We start from the raw sequence: 14,899 nt of genomic DNA, 5'->3' as shown, positions 1-14,899 counted from the left end.
CCCCCCCCCACCAGAGAGGTACATGTATTAAAATCCATGAACTTACAATAGCACATCAATATCAATCAAAGTCCATTGTTTTCCTTAGGGTTCATACTCTTGACCTTACACAGTCTATGGGGTTTTAACAAATGTATAATGACATGAGATGGAACTGGAGACTATTATCATAAATGAAGTTTTTCAGGAAATGGATAAATAAAACCACATGTTTTCACTAATAAATATGGGACAAATAATGGGTACATGTGATCATAAAGTTGTGTAAAGGACATTGGAACCTAAGAATAGGGGAGGGTGAGAAATTTACCTATCTGCTACAATGTACATTGTTCTGGTGATGGGTGCACTAAAAGCCCTGACTTCAAAACTATGCAATTTATCCACACAAGAATACTTGTATCCCATAGTATTTTGAAATAAAAAAATTTATTTTAAAAGTGTTAACTTATACAAAAGTATATTCCAAAGCTAAGTCTTTGGCCATTACTCTTACCTCCATTATTTGTAGATACAGTAAGACCACATTTTTATGCTGGGGTACTTTAAGATAGATTTTTCTTCATTTCCTATACTTCTGATGACTTAGCTTAAGTATGTGGTGTTTATATAAAAAAAAAACCATAGACATATGTTTCAATATTTGTTCTCATATTGTTGATGTTAGCCTCCTTTGAGTCATGAAATAGGGTACAATTGTACAAAACACATGTCTTTGTATCTGCAAGGTACGTCTACAGACACATGTGAGCCTAGGACTTAGACAATTGTATTTATCTCATTAAACCAGAAAATAATTCAATTCTGAAAATTTATCATAGGGGATTCTCTCTAGATTCTATCTTCCCTATCTTAAAATTTACAAAGCCCATTCTATAATTTTAGGCTATCTTGAGGTCTGAATGCATTGGTAGCTAGCTCTCTGATGTTATCTACCACATGGTTAGGACAGGATTGTTCCAGGGGAAATAAACGTACTAGAAAAAAGATGGGCAGGGAGGGAAAAAAAAAGAAGAAAGATCTGCTTTTCGGAATCTCCTTAGGGAGTCAAGATAGTTGAATATGAAAAGGGGACTATAAGAAAAATAAAATTATATACTAACATATGATAAATAATTTAAATAACTACAATTGATGGAGAAGACTAGTAGTATATAATACTACTAATAATGAATGCATATTTATTGTCTCTGTGGTTCTTTCACATTAATTATTTTATTCAATATTTCTTACCTTACTCCCCCAAAACTTTGAGTATTATGGGACAAGCATTTTTATTTATCTTCTTAAATTTAGGAGTTATTTTAAAAGTTAAAATTACAATAAGATTATGAATAAATTTGTTTTTATTTAAGTAGCTACTTAACTTAGAAACTTCCGATTTTACTTCCATATTACTTCTTTCTGGATTGTGTTTTATCTTTATACTCATTTATACATTTCTAACATAGTACATAATATCATGAATTTTAACAGATACCTGATATCCTTTTTTGAAAGAAATTTTTAAAAATGGCATTATTTTCTCCATTTTATTGATAAAAAAGAAAAAAGTATTTGAAAGAGTAAATGGCCATTTACTCTAAGAGTGATCTAAGAAGATTCTTATGAAACAAGCAGAGGTATGATCATTCAGAGACTTGGAGGTTATGGTGAAAGAATATAATTTCATTTTCAGAGCAATGGGTAACCATTTATGGGTTTTAATATTAAGCAATTCAGAGATATACTGTGATTAAGCCCCAAATCATCCAGGTTAGGATCTGTAGGAAATGTTCCTGAGTTTTGAGGTGATGGATAAATCATCTGTCTCAGAGGTGCCAAACATGTGGCTGGCAAGCCACATGCTGATTTTGTGAGGACTTTTTTGCTTATCTATGGTGTTGGGTATTCAAAAAAATATGCAGGAATATTTTCTTTGTGCTAATCGTTTGACTTAGTGTTTGTGTATTTAATGTGTGACCCAAGACAGCTCTAATTCTTCCAGTGGGAAAAAAAATTTTTTTTTAAAGTTGTATATGTATAGATTTTTAAGAAACAGCTTTGATTTGCCACATAGGTGGGAGCTAACATCCATGGAGACTTTTGAAGGTGGGACACAATTATAAGAGGTACTTCACCTAACAAATGCAATCAATATAACCTGGCTCTTTGTACCCTCAACAAAGCCCCAACAATAAAGAAAAAAAGAAAAATAATGGATATTAGCTAACCTAGATTTTGATGAAGATGAATCAATTAACTTAGTTTTTTGAGTAGGATTGACATACAACATCAGACAATTAAGATTGTGAACTTGTCCTATAAAAAGGGCTACATACATCACTGCTAAATATCACTCTGGTCACCTTCAAAGTACTCACCTTGGCCATCTGGTGGCTGCAGTGATATTCAGCAGTGAAGTGTGTAGCACTTTTTATAGGATGAGTTATCAGCTATTGTCATAGCTAATCTGACGACAGCTCTGATGGTCATTCCCAAAAACCGGTTCCAAAGTTGCTTTGACAGGTGGACTAGGCACTGGCCTTCAGTGCACAGCTTCCCAAGGGGGGTGCCTCCAGGGTGGCTGTAGTGACCATCAGCGATGAATGATGTAGCACTTTTTCTAGCCAACCCTCACCCCCAACTTGTGTTCAGCCTTTAATCATATGTAGAGGGAGTACTTAAAGAATACCAGTGTCAAATGATTCATTTCCAGTATGCTCCCAAATCCTGAGCCAGCTCTGATGTTGAGGTAACTTTTTCCTTAAAATGTGTGCTAATAATACTGCGAAAATTCAATGATACATTAGTGATGTGTTGGTTTTAGTACTTCTTCGGACATATCTTGCTCTCAGCTCCTCTTTTTTTTTTTTATGATATAATCTTTTTAAAGTACTTTATTACGATGTTTCTCACAAACTAAGAGAGAATAGGGGAACTTATTTACTAGGAAGAGAAAAATCCTTATTTTATAACGTATGAGAAAAACACCAAAAAGAATTTGGCATAGTAACTGAACTCCAGAGTTTACGTTTCCAGTTCTTTTATTCTATACTATATTGTGGCAGTGGTACTCAAAGCTTTCGGAAAGAATACCAAATCCAGTAACGCCTAAAGTGACAGATAACAATATACACTTACATAGCTCATCAAACATAAATCCTCTCTTGCAAATACACAGGTTAAGATACAGCCTATTTTTCTTTTATTAGAGAAATGTACGAACAGTACCCTTGATTATACCCCTGCCAATGGGGCATTTTCTTAGAGAAGGGGCACATTCCTGGCACACTGCCAGATGACCACAAGGAATAAATACAATGGAAACCTCTTTGTCCATACACACTTTACAAGTTCTTTCTTCTTGTAACCTCCTCAACTGTTCTTCCAGTGACAGACCTGAAACATCTTCTGTTGGAATATACTTCATATTCTTATCCACAAATAAGTCCTTATATAATGTAGAATTGATTTCTTTTAGACACTTTTTGAAGATGTTGGCTGCAGCATGTTCTTTCACTGAAGCCATTTCTTCAGCTTGTCTTCCTTTTTCCTCTTCTCTTTTTTCATCTTCAGCATTCAGAAGAGCTGATACAACATCATTGACTGTTTTGTAGTTCTCTCCAGTAGTTAGGATTTTGCTCTGAACTGTCTGTCTTACCAGGCTTCTACTAAAGCCCATTTCCAACACAGATTTCACCACAGGTGTATTCATCATGACTGCATCTTCTAAAGTACTTTCTCCAGATCCAAAATGAACAATTGGTGGATCAGCATTTTCACCTCCAGGAGTTTCTGAAATTGACAATAGCTCTTCAAGAAGATGAGGATATTGACCTTCAATCTCATCAACAAGCCCTTGCCCATTCATGTGTATCAAGAACTCGCACCTTGGAAACCACTTGGCATGTTCTTCCCATGAATCATCTCCAAATTCCCAACCCCTGAAGCCACCATCACAACAAAAGCATTTGACATCATCATTGCGACCGAGACTTGATTAATTACTGTTGTATTGTTGCAGGAAGACAAGGCCCAACGGAGAGAAAGAGCACCCAAACACCATAGTTATAAGAGGAAGGGCTTTATTCATCAGCCGGAAGCTTACGGCATAGAAGATTTCCAAATGGCCGCATGATTTTTCAAGGCCATTTAATGCACTGGCTGCTCACAAATACAAATGTGTATATTCTTTTATTTACCGAGATGACGGAGTTATGTATATGACTAATAATAGAACAGTAGTAAAATTTAATCAGCCTCTATAACCTTATTCAACTTAATAATGTTTCAATCCATTCAAGACATAAAAAATAAGTACAAATAAACTACCATACTTTAGTTATTAAAATGTGTGTGGGCTCTTATTCTAAATTGCTCAAGTTATAAAATTATCTTTGAGCATTGAGCATAGTAAGATATTTCATGAACATACTGATTTTAGTATTAAATGAAATGCTACTTAAAATATTGTAAATAGACATAAATTGAATCTCTATCAAAACAAATACAAGCATTCATGCAAGTTCTTCTAGGGAGGCAACGATGATAGGACCTGATTTCAACTTCTCACCAGATTATTTGCATATTTTGAGACTTTGGACAAGTCATTGAAATGTCTTGGCGTCTTTTTTTATTGCATTTCCTGTAGAATGAGAATAGTATTAGTTTCTACTTTGTAAAACTGTTGGATCTGGACTAAAAGCAATAATAAATGGAAATCACTTAGAACAGTCTCTGGCATATAGTAAGTACTCTATATTGTGTTTATTACCATTATTTTTCCCAGTGATCTTTATAAGTAGATAACCCTGATTCCTTAGCAAATAATTGCACTAAACCTCAACCAAAATAAGCCAAGTATATCAGTGACATTTTCATTAATAATATGTCAAAGTTACACGTTAATGTTTTTTCCAAGTATGCAATTTTAGCAGATATATTTGCAAAGCGTAATTTTCTAGTAGGAAGCTGCTTAGTTTTTTTTTTCTATATACACATAAAGAGAAAAATGAAAATTTGTAATCATTTAGAACTTCATATCAAGTCTATATAGTAAAAAGAAACAGTAGAAGAAATTACTTGTAAATAAGAGTTAATATTACAGAAAACTTGTCCATTATTAAGTATATATTTTTAAACTTAATAGAAAACTTCAGTTCATTGGAGTTCAATGATAATGCCACAAAAATAATCCTTCAGGATTAGTGGGCTGTGTTCCAAGTCCATTTGGAAATAGTTACCTCACTTCCCAAAATCTCTTTCTTTCTTCAGGCTTGAGCTAACCAGAGAGAGGATTATGGAAGAAGTACAAGCTGGGGCTTAGATCATCAAAAAAGGATAGAGATGAATCGTAAAATGGAAGGAATTATAGAGGTGAGAGAAAAAAGAAGGGAAGCACTGCAGGTGCTAAGCCCAGACAGACAGGAGGGGTGGGAATCGTGGGACGTCAGGGACAAGGCTGGAGCCCAGGGAAGAAGCCGGTTCCTGAGATCGCGCCCATGTCGTGTCTGCTTATCTCCAATTCCTCCTTCAGTTTCTACCCTCGCGGGGTCAGAAGGTATAGAGAGCCCATGAACGTAAATGGAGGGGGAAGACATGGCCCCCGAGCCCACAGAAGGAGTCTATCTTTCCCTTCCTCCTGAGGTGCAGGACCCAGTATCTCCCGTGCTCTGGGAACTCAATGTTGTTAAGTATCTAGAAACAATACACCTCACGTGCGGTAGCACCAGTGGGGCTCGTGGATGAGTCGTAAGGAGGGAAGGAAGGGACGCAAACACTAGGGGACCATGGCATGCAGACTGGTTTGTGAGCCGGGAGAGATTTTCCTTGGAGACACCTATAAATAATTGGGGAACATTTATAGGAAGCCGAAACCCCACTAAAATATGGGGCAGCATGGCTGTGAGACTCACAAGAAAGCAGACTATGTACATCTGAAAGAAAAATATCACCTAATTTCACCTACACGGATTTTAAATATATATTCAGTGTTTTCATATGAAGCAGAGAAGAAGACAGGATATCCTTTGAATGGCTCTTCTGAGCATTAAGATAGTCTAACAGCGTCTGGCACTTAAAGGACATTCATCACATTTTAGCTCTTATGATTTTTCAGCCAGCACTTGTACCTTTATTATAATTTAGGATTCCGTTTCTACCCTTTCTGGTACAGGAATTCTGGTGAAGCAAGCATGCATATGAAGTGAGGACATGGTTAGGTTTAACTTAGCTCCCCAAGAGAGCTCACCCACATGGGGCAGAATAAGCCTTTATCATGGGCTTTGAGCTCTTGGGCCTCTGTGAATTTCCTGGTGTAGCTCATGGGTCCAGATCCCTGGCCAGTATCCCTCTTGAATGTCTTTTGACAGCCTAGATTGTCATCTGGACTTTTCAAGGAAGCCCAGGGCCATATTTCCTGTGATAGGGGATGACGCAGCAGCTAGCTGCTAACTTTCATATTAATAAGCTTCTTTATTCTGTTTAATATAGATGGTCCTGTCACAACTTTCACTAAATTTCCTATCACATATCTTCGGATGTAACATTTTTAGGTAATCCTCATTGGATTCAGTTATCTATACATCCCTCTGTGCCAGGCACTATCCTGGGCACTGTGAATGAAAGTTCTGCGTGTCCTGGAGGAAATCATGGTCAGTCCTGGCCTGCTGGCAAATAATCACCATGCAGTGTTGTCACTTAGCACTGTGTGACATTCAAGGTTCTTTTCAGCATGACAGAGACACAGGTTGTGGGATGTCTCATAAAGAGGAGGTTATAAATGAACTGGCTTTTTTCAGGTTGGTTCAGGGAAATAAAACCAGAGACCGGCTAGGATAGTAAATGACACTGTACAGACAATATCATTAGGATTTTTAAAAAGTTACACCTTGGGAAGAATTAGTCTTTCTTTATGAGTGAAAACAATTAATACTTCATAAGAGCAGAGCAATATGATTGGATCTATATTTTAGAAAGTTAATGCTGAGAATTTTATGGAGGATAGATGTAATTAAAAATACTGTATCTAGGGCGATGTCTGTGGCTCAAAGGAGTAGGGTGCCAGCTCCATATCCAGAGGTGGTGGGTTCAAACCTGGCCTTGGCCAAAAACTGCAAAAAAAAAAAAAAAAAAAAAAAATACTGTACCTAAAATGCAGGGGAAAAATCATTTTATCACAAGGACATTTATGCTAGAATGTTTATTCCAACTCAGTTTACAACTGCCAAGACATGGAAGCAGCCCAAATGCCCATCAGCCCATGAATGGATTAATAAACTGTGGTATATGTGTGCCATGGAGTACTGTTCAGCCATAAGAAAAATGGAGACTTTACATGTTTATGTTTACCAAGATGGAGTTGAAACATACTCTTTCTAGTAAAGTATCTCAAGAAAGGAAACAAGGATCCAATGTGCTCAATACTAATATGGAACCAATATATAAGCAGTTATACACCCACACTAAAGAAAAACACAGGTATAGTCTACAAGGGGTAGGAGAGAGGAGGGAGGGTGATTGGTGAGATCTCACCTCGAGTGTACAGTGTGAGGGTGTTCAGCACTTCCCCTGAGTGAAGAGCTCAATTATAACCCGAATTTTACCTTAGAAATGAAAACAATGTAACCTAAAAATTTGTACCCTCATATTAGTCTGAAAAAATTAGGGAAGATAATTCCAGTTTCTTCAAAATCCAAGATCTTTATAATTAGCATAATACTATACTTTTGGAGAATATTAGTTTATTGGTAATGATCTCAAGGGTTTGAAACAAGTATTTTGGAGTCTACAGTTGAAGGTAAGAAAACAATATTACAAAAATTTTAGTCTTCCAAAATTCACCTTAGACTATCTTTAATAGACTATCTATAATTACATTTTCTTAAATATTACATTTCTAATATACACATACTTAAATATTAACTGAAAATGCAAGTCCAAGTAAGTAGGGGAAGAGTCTAGAATTTAAGCCATGGATTAAATCATCTTTAAGTAAAGATCAGTAAGATTTTCGTAGATCTTACAACATTTAAAATATTACTGACGAAGTGGCACACCATGGTCTTGTATTTGAGTTAGAAGGCTAAGATCTATAAGGAATATCCACAAAATATATTATGCTTCCTCAACAAATACGTATAGCAAAAACTTCCCAAGCCCATTAAACTTTAAATCTGCCATTTAATTGGACAAATTATTTTAAATAGCAATGAGCTAAAGATATGAGACATTTGGTAAAATTTTCTAACTTTTTGGCATCATTGTTTCATTATTTTCTAATGCAACCGGTAATAGAAACATATTTTGCATAGCATAACTCACAGGAAGTTTTTAGCACCTGCAAGTGAATTTGAGTAAATGTGCTTAATCTATCAACATGCCCCATGTCAGAGTTGGCGGGAAGCCTGGTAATGTGACCTCATTAAATTAATACTTGTGATGAGGATGAAATGACCACTGAATAGCAGAATAAATAATACATCGTCTTGTGTTCTTTTGCCACTGCTGCTTTGGGCATCTGGGGAAATTAACAAGGGTTACTTGTGTCAATCAGGCAAATCAGAAGTAAAAAGAAATCTTCAATTAATCATGGTATTTTACAACAATCCCTTTGGGAAAAAAAAGAACCCTATTAATAAAAAAGCATTATGCCTTCTGTTGCAGTTGACAAACAGTGGTAAGTTTCTCAGGGGATGTAGGGTAGGAGAGATTCATAATGAAGTTTTCCTTGTAAATTTCTCTAAAATCATTCTAACTGCAAAATCTTAGCAGTTCTGAGACAAGAAACCCCTCAGGGCTTCATCTAAAGAGGTTTTCCTTTTGGCTTTCATAGAGTGAGCTGGTGATTACTGCGTTGGTCCTTTGTAGCCTGCTGCCAGCTACTGTCACAGTTTAAAAAAGTGAAGAGTGCCCTTTGCATCAGCAAATTTGGTTAATCGAGAAATTTCTCAGGAACCATACAAGGAGATTAACAAGTAACTCTCCATATGTCAACAACCCTTACACACACCCTGTGCACACAGGTTTCTGCAGACTTCTTTCTACACACTATTGTACGCAATTTCTTAATCACTATCTTGGGGCTTGTCCTTAAAAATTCCCTGTAGCTGGCAATGAAGACTGAGTTGAATGAGACGGGGAATTCCTATTAGTGTGGAGCTGTTCTGCCATCGTGTACCCAGTGCCATTTATTTTAGGGGGTAGTCTTAAGTCTTATCCTAATTAAAAGCACATCCTCCCTTCTTTCTAGTAATCAGTTTTCATCTCAACCTTGGTGATCTCAGAAATCCTGTATCTCCCTTTTCCCTGATGATTTACCTGATGACTGAGAAAACAAAAACTAAAACTGTTGCTATACACTTTTGTCCTAAAAATTGACCATCACATAAATAGCGGGCATTTATCACTGAAATAATCATCAAATTTGAGACAATAGATATAAACTAGAAATGATCAATTCTTATCCAACATTTGGATATTCTTGGGAATAATCATGTCATAATCATATAAATTTCATCTTAAGCAAATACCAATACCTGGACATATTGCATTTGTCCTGTTTCATCAGTTTGTGAGAGATAATACCTTAAAATGTCTATTTTGAAACATAAGGAGATTTGACTTTGAGGAAAGGACTACAATTTTAAATATCAAGAAGTTTCAAGAAAACAAGCTCCAATTCTCCCATAGGCACATCTACAGAATTGATGCTTGCCATATAGATGGATACATATTTATTTATAACTTCAAATGAACATATTAAATTTAAACATACTATTAAAGTATTTTAACCTAACCTACATTGATATTTTCATAATGGCAGTGCTAAGATCATTTGTGGAACTATTTTATATGTGTAATATATGTTTATCTTTGGAAACATAGAAAGCTGTCCATCACTAGTATTTCAATAAATTTTTATTTTATTAGTGGTGTTTTTAAACTTCTTAGGGCAGAAAAACCTGCATGTTCAAAAGTTTAATCATTTTTCAAGATGTTTAAGCATAAAATCCAGTTGTGAAAAGAGTAGTACATATTCTTGATGCAGGCATGCTCCTCAACATATATATACAGTAATGATTTTTAAAAACATAGGAGATACAAGTTAATACTTCATTGTCACAAAAAGGAATATTTCATTATAAAAATAAAGCAAAAATGCAGTGCATTGTGTCAAAAGTTTATCACCATAATGTTATGACCTTGGTAACTCATTTGAAGCTTTTTTCTCAAGTTATAAGATATAATTCTGCAGTGGAGTAACAAATCATATGACACAATGCTATTATTTCTTTTATTTATCTAGGATGCTACCTCTCTTTACCTATCTAAAAGCAATTTGGGGGTTATAGTGAGGTATAAAGGTAGACTGACTCATAGTAATAGAATTTTTATACAAAGTAGCTTTTAAAGAAGTCTAGGAGAAAATACAAGTAAGATTTGAATACAAGGACAGGAATTCAATGTGGACCTTGACCAAATTGCAAGTTTCATACAGTGCAAAATGGCAATAATGTTTATAAATCTATTTACTTTGATTTTCTAAGTGTCAGTGCTAGATGATATACATAGTATATCATACTATGATATATTACTATGATATACATAGTAATAACTTTAGGCCTTGTCTTTGGTTAAATGTAATTGTTTCTCTCAAAGAAGTAGATCTTTTAGATTGAAGAATGGTTCCCCAGAGAGAAAGATAAAAGGTTAAGTTAGAGAGTTCAGGGAGGAACTTCTATAAACATCTGTGAGAAGGGCTCAGCTCCTGTGTTCAGTGGTTAGTCCACTGGCCACATACACTGGGACTGGGGGGTTCAAACACGGCCTCGGCTTGCTAAAAACCACAATGACAACTACAACAAAAAAATAGTCGGGCATTGTGGTGGACCCCTGTATTCCCAGCCACTTAGGAGGCTGAGGCAAGAGAAATGCTTAAGCCCAAGAGTTTTTTTTTTTTTTTTTTTTTTTTTAGACAGAGCCTCAAGCTGTCACCCTGGGTAGAGTGCCGTGGCCTCACAGCTCACAGCAACCTCCAACTCCTGGGCTCAAGTGAGTCTACTGTCTCAGCCTCCCAAGTAGCTGAGACCATAGGCACCCACCACAACGCCCGGCTATTTTTTGGTTGCAGCCGTCATTGTTGTTTGGTGGGCCCTGGCTGGATTCGAACCCACCACCTTAGGTGTATGTGGCTGGCGCCTTAGCCACTTGAGCCACAGGCACTGAGCCAAGCCCAAGAGTTTGAGGTTGCTGTGAGCTGTGAGACCATGGTACTCTACCGAGGGCAACATAATAAGAGTTTGTCTCAAAAAAAAAGAAAAAATTGTGAAAGTATCATCACACACAAAATCTTATTTTTATCATTACACATCAAGAATATTATATATATATATATATATATGTATGGAAAAATAAAGACTTATAAATTAATGAAATTGTGTGCTTACAACTCCTTTTGGCGGTTACAGAACGCCGGAGTCATAGTTTAAACTCAGCACTAAAAGAAACGAGATAAAGTTCATTTGTTTGCTTTTGCTTACAGGACAATGAATTGTATGTCTTAGCTATTTTGTATTGTTATAGCAGGATACCTGGGATGGGGTAATGTACACTGAACAGATATTTATTTGGTTCACAGTTCTGGAGGCTTGAAAGTACAAGATCAAGGGGCCTAAGGAAAAAAAAAAAGGTCAAGGGGCCGTCCATTGTTGGGAGATGGAAAGGCAAGAAAGAGCAAAAGAGAGGGGGAGAGACAATGAAGGGGGGACTGGACACATCAGAAACCTGTCCCTGCAGTAACCAAGTAACTAACCCACTCTGGGGATAATGCCTTTAGGGATTAAGTTTCTCCCCAACTCCTGAAGCTTGTGAGATACATTTAAATCATAGTAGAGTTCATTCATTAATTCATTCTTCTCTTGCATTCATTCCAGGGATCAGTCAAAAGACACTTATTGAATGATTCAGTGCAAGGAACTACACTCTATTTTTAATTTTCACATTGCGTAACAGTTACGTAGATATTTAAGGTTATCAGATATCAGGTATTTTTTGATTTAGGTTATGAGGTAAAAGACCACAGTCACTTCTATTGATAACTTACTACATGACTGAAAATGCCCTATATACGAATTAAATGTTCATCACCTTCCAAAAACTGTCTTCACTCCTGCTTTGGCAGTTGTATCTCTAGGTTCATCATCATTCGACAACAACTTTACCAGGCACTTTGCCATCTACCCAGCAAGTGTTATAGATCATGCTGGTCACAACGTTCCCTGATGCTACTTTCCTTTTTGTGCTCATTGAGAATTTGAACTTGATGCCCATCCAAGATCATTTTCTACATCCAGCTCTTCTAAACCACCCTTAAAAGTTGTTTGGAATGAACTGCATTTGGATTTTCTGGTCAAGAGAATGGGGCAATTCAGAGCCATTTCTGAGCTCTCTCCACCGAGGAGATGACTCCTTGTTGGTTCCTATCTGAAAATCCTTTCACTTCACTTTGGTGTTTCATCATTTCTGCCCTTTCTCCGCAGTCTGGATGAGCACTCCAGTGGCATAATTGGAGATTAGATAAGAGATGAGGCCCATAGTTCTTTCTGATGACACCACAGGAGTTATACATTATTTATAGGTTGTTAGACTAACTTGCAAAATTTCAGTCCATAAATGACATTCATACAGTAACATTTCTTTGCAAAATGAACATGAGAGTAAAGTGCTTGCCACAAAAATCACCTATGTGTAGGCTAATACGTATATGTGGGGAAACATTAATGCCTTTTTATTATCAAAATCATGAACTTCTCACTACTAGTTAGTTCAAATCACACATTTGACAGGGATACGGAGTGTTATTACGCAAAAAGAATGTAAAGTAAAAAAAGAATATTGCTATTTTATTTTACACTTACCAAATGTGAAGAAAAGTTAAGTAATTGATTGAGTCACCTATTGAAATATAAATGGATTTGGGAGCAAAAGCAAGTTCTGCCTGGCTGCAAAATCCATGGATGTTTTAATGACTATGAACCACTGACTTAGTTCTCCTGGAAAGAATTATTTGCTCACACCCTAATTCCAGTTTGGGAATTTTGGACTGCCAAGGACCGGATGAGACAAATTGTACCACAAAACAAGAATAAAAATAAAGGCAGACTGAAGTTAAAGCGCGTATATGTTTAAGGAGAAAAAAAAAATGACCTTTCTTTCTTACTTGTAGGTAATGACATTGAAACATTGAGCAGAGATCAAAAGATCAAGGAGGGAACGGAACTGGGAGACCTTTAGTCTGGATGTTGCCCTTTGGACGGTGTCACAGGCTTACCCTGAAAGTCTGTTGACCTCAGAGATCAGGTCCTTTCACTCTTTTCTATATATGATGATTCTTGAATCAATTCTTCAATTAATTCTGGGTCACAAAGATACCATGCCCTGGAACATTATAATTCCTGGAGTAAATTTTATAAGATGAATTTTTGGTTTACTGGTCATATTTGTGAAAAGCTATTTTCTTCTTTTAAAAAACATAATTTAATGAAAGCATGAGATTCTTGGGGAAACAACAAACTACACAGTTATCTAGTTATCTGTCAGTTTTTAAAAATAAATTAACTGTATTATTTCTGTTGTGAGGCATAGCATATTGACCTAAAAGAGGAAAGATTATTTTAAAGAGAATTTTATAATAAGCATACTTAGCTTCTTATCTCTGAATTTGTAATTCAGTTTTGATACTTACATGTGACATTTGAGAATAAAGTTTATGTAAAAGAGCTTCCCTGGATTTTGATTAGCAATGTTAAGATATTTTGTAATCTTACAGAAAAACACTTCAGTTATTTGTGTCCATTTCAATAACAGTATCTCACCTCTACTACTTTTTAGATGAATTTATTATGTCACTAACTTATTATATGAGAAACAATTATAGTATGTCTATTTTATACCAGATTGACCTTTGTACCTCATTCCTAACATCCTTTGAAGTCTTATTGCAAATTAATTCAGTACATAATATATCTAAAATTCTATGTATCAAAACATTTTAAAATTATATTTTATTTAGATATTATAGGGACATAGGGACACTGACTTGGTTAAAAAAGTAGTGGACTTTAATGATCATGCTATGAAAGTTATTTTAGATTCATGAACAGTAACAGAAAAAGCACGAAGATTAAGCAAACTTTGCTTGACGTAAATTTATTATTACTCAAATATCTAAATTTTGAGTAGTGGGTTATTTAGAAAACAGTAGCTTGGTCTCCTGTGATGTGTGGATTGTCTTACACCGAACATAAGCTAATCGCTACTTGTGAATTTGTCTTAGTGAAGATAATTGTAGTCTATTATTCTTAGGAGTAATAATAGGAAAGGAATGCCCTCCAGCCATAGCGATCCTGGTGGAAGTGCTGTCCTGGTGAAAGCGCTGAAGTAATGGCATCTTAATCACCCACTACACATGGTGTTGTTGAAAACCATCTTCATCTAGCTCTCAGCTTGGAAGCAAGGTGAATATCATGTTTTGAACTGTGCCCTCCCCAAATTTATAGGTTGAAGTCTTCATTCCCAGCACTTTAGACTGTCCTTACTTGGAAACAGGATTTTTGCAGATATAATTAGTTAATATGAACTTACTCTGCAGTAGGATTGGTCTCTAATATGACTCATGTCTTTATGAAAAGTAGAAAATTGGAGGCAGACGTAACACGCATGGAGACAGCCATAGGAACATGAAGGCAGAGAGCTGTATGAGGCAATTATGAGGCAATTATGAGGCAAAAAAATGTCCACTATCCCTGGGCAGCCACCAGAAGTAAGGACAAAGACGTGGAATTCCCTCTCCTTCGTGACCTCAGAGAGAATGTGACCCCTTCGGCACCTTGATTTTAGACTGCTAGTTTACATGATT

General features: G+C 36.0%; 1 protein-coding gene across 1 annotated transcript; it reads right to left on the bottom strand.

Annotated features, from left to right (window-relative positions):
* Positions 1-3,190: 3,190 nt before the first annotated feature.
* LOC100944136 (baculoviral IAP repeat-containing protein 2-like) lies at positions 3,191-12,218 on the bottom strand. The gene is made up of 2 exons (XM_012809682.1): positions 12,130-12,218; positions 3,191-3,977 (listed from the first exon to the last, which is right to left on the bottom strand). Exons 1-2 carry the CDS (start codon positions 12,216-12,218, stop codon positions 3,191-3,193), a joined length of 876 nt encoding a protein of 291 aa, XP_012665136.1.
* Between the last annotated feature and the right edge of the window lie 2,681 nt (positions 12,219-14,899).

The sequence above is a fragment of the Otolemur garnettii genome, unplaced genomic scaffold, assembly GCF_000181295.1.
Source record: "Otolemur garnettii isolate 467f Iridium unplaced genomic scaffold, OtoGar3 scaffold00004, whole genome shotgun sequence".
NCBI classification, from domain to species: Eukaryota; Metazoa; Chordata; class Mammalia; order Primates; family Galagidae; genus Otolemur; species Otolemur garnettii.
This window is presented reverse-complemented; position numbering and strand designations above follow the sequence as displayed.

Bases quoted from the DNA above. Each gene is read 5' to 3' on its own strand.
- LOC100944136 (XM_012809682.1), bottom strand. From the start codon at position 12,218: ATGGCAAAGTGCCTGGTAAAGTTGTTGTCGAATGATGATGAACCTAGA. The intron at 3,978-12,129 runs GTGATGAACATT...TAATTAATCAAG, and splicing joins GTGAAGACAGTTTTTGGAAG to TCTCGGTCGCAATGATGATG.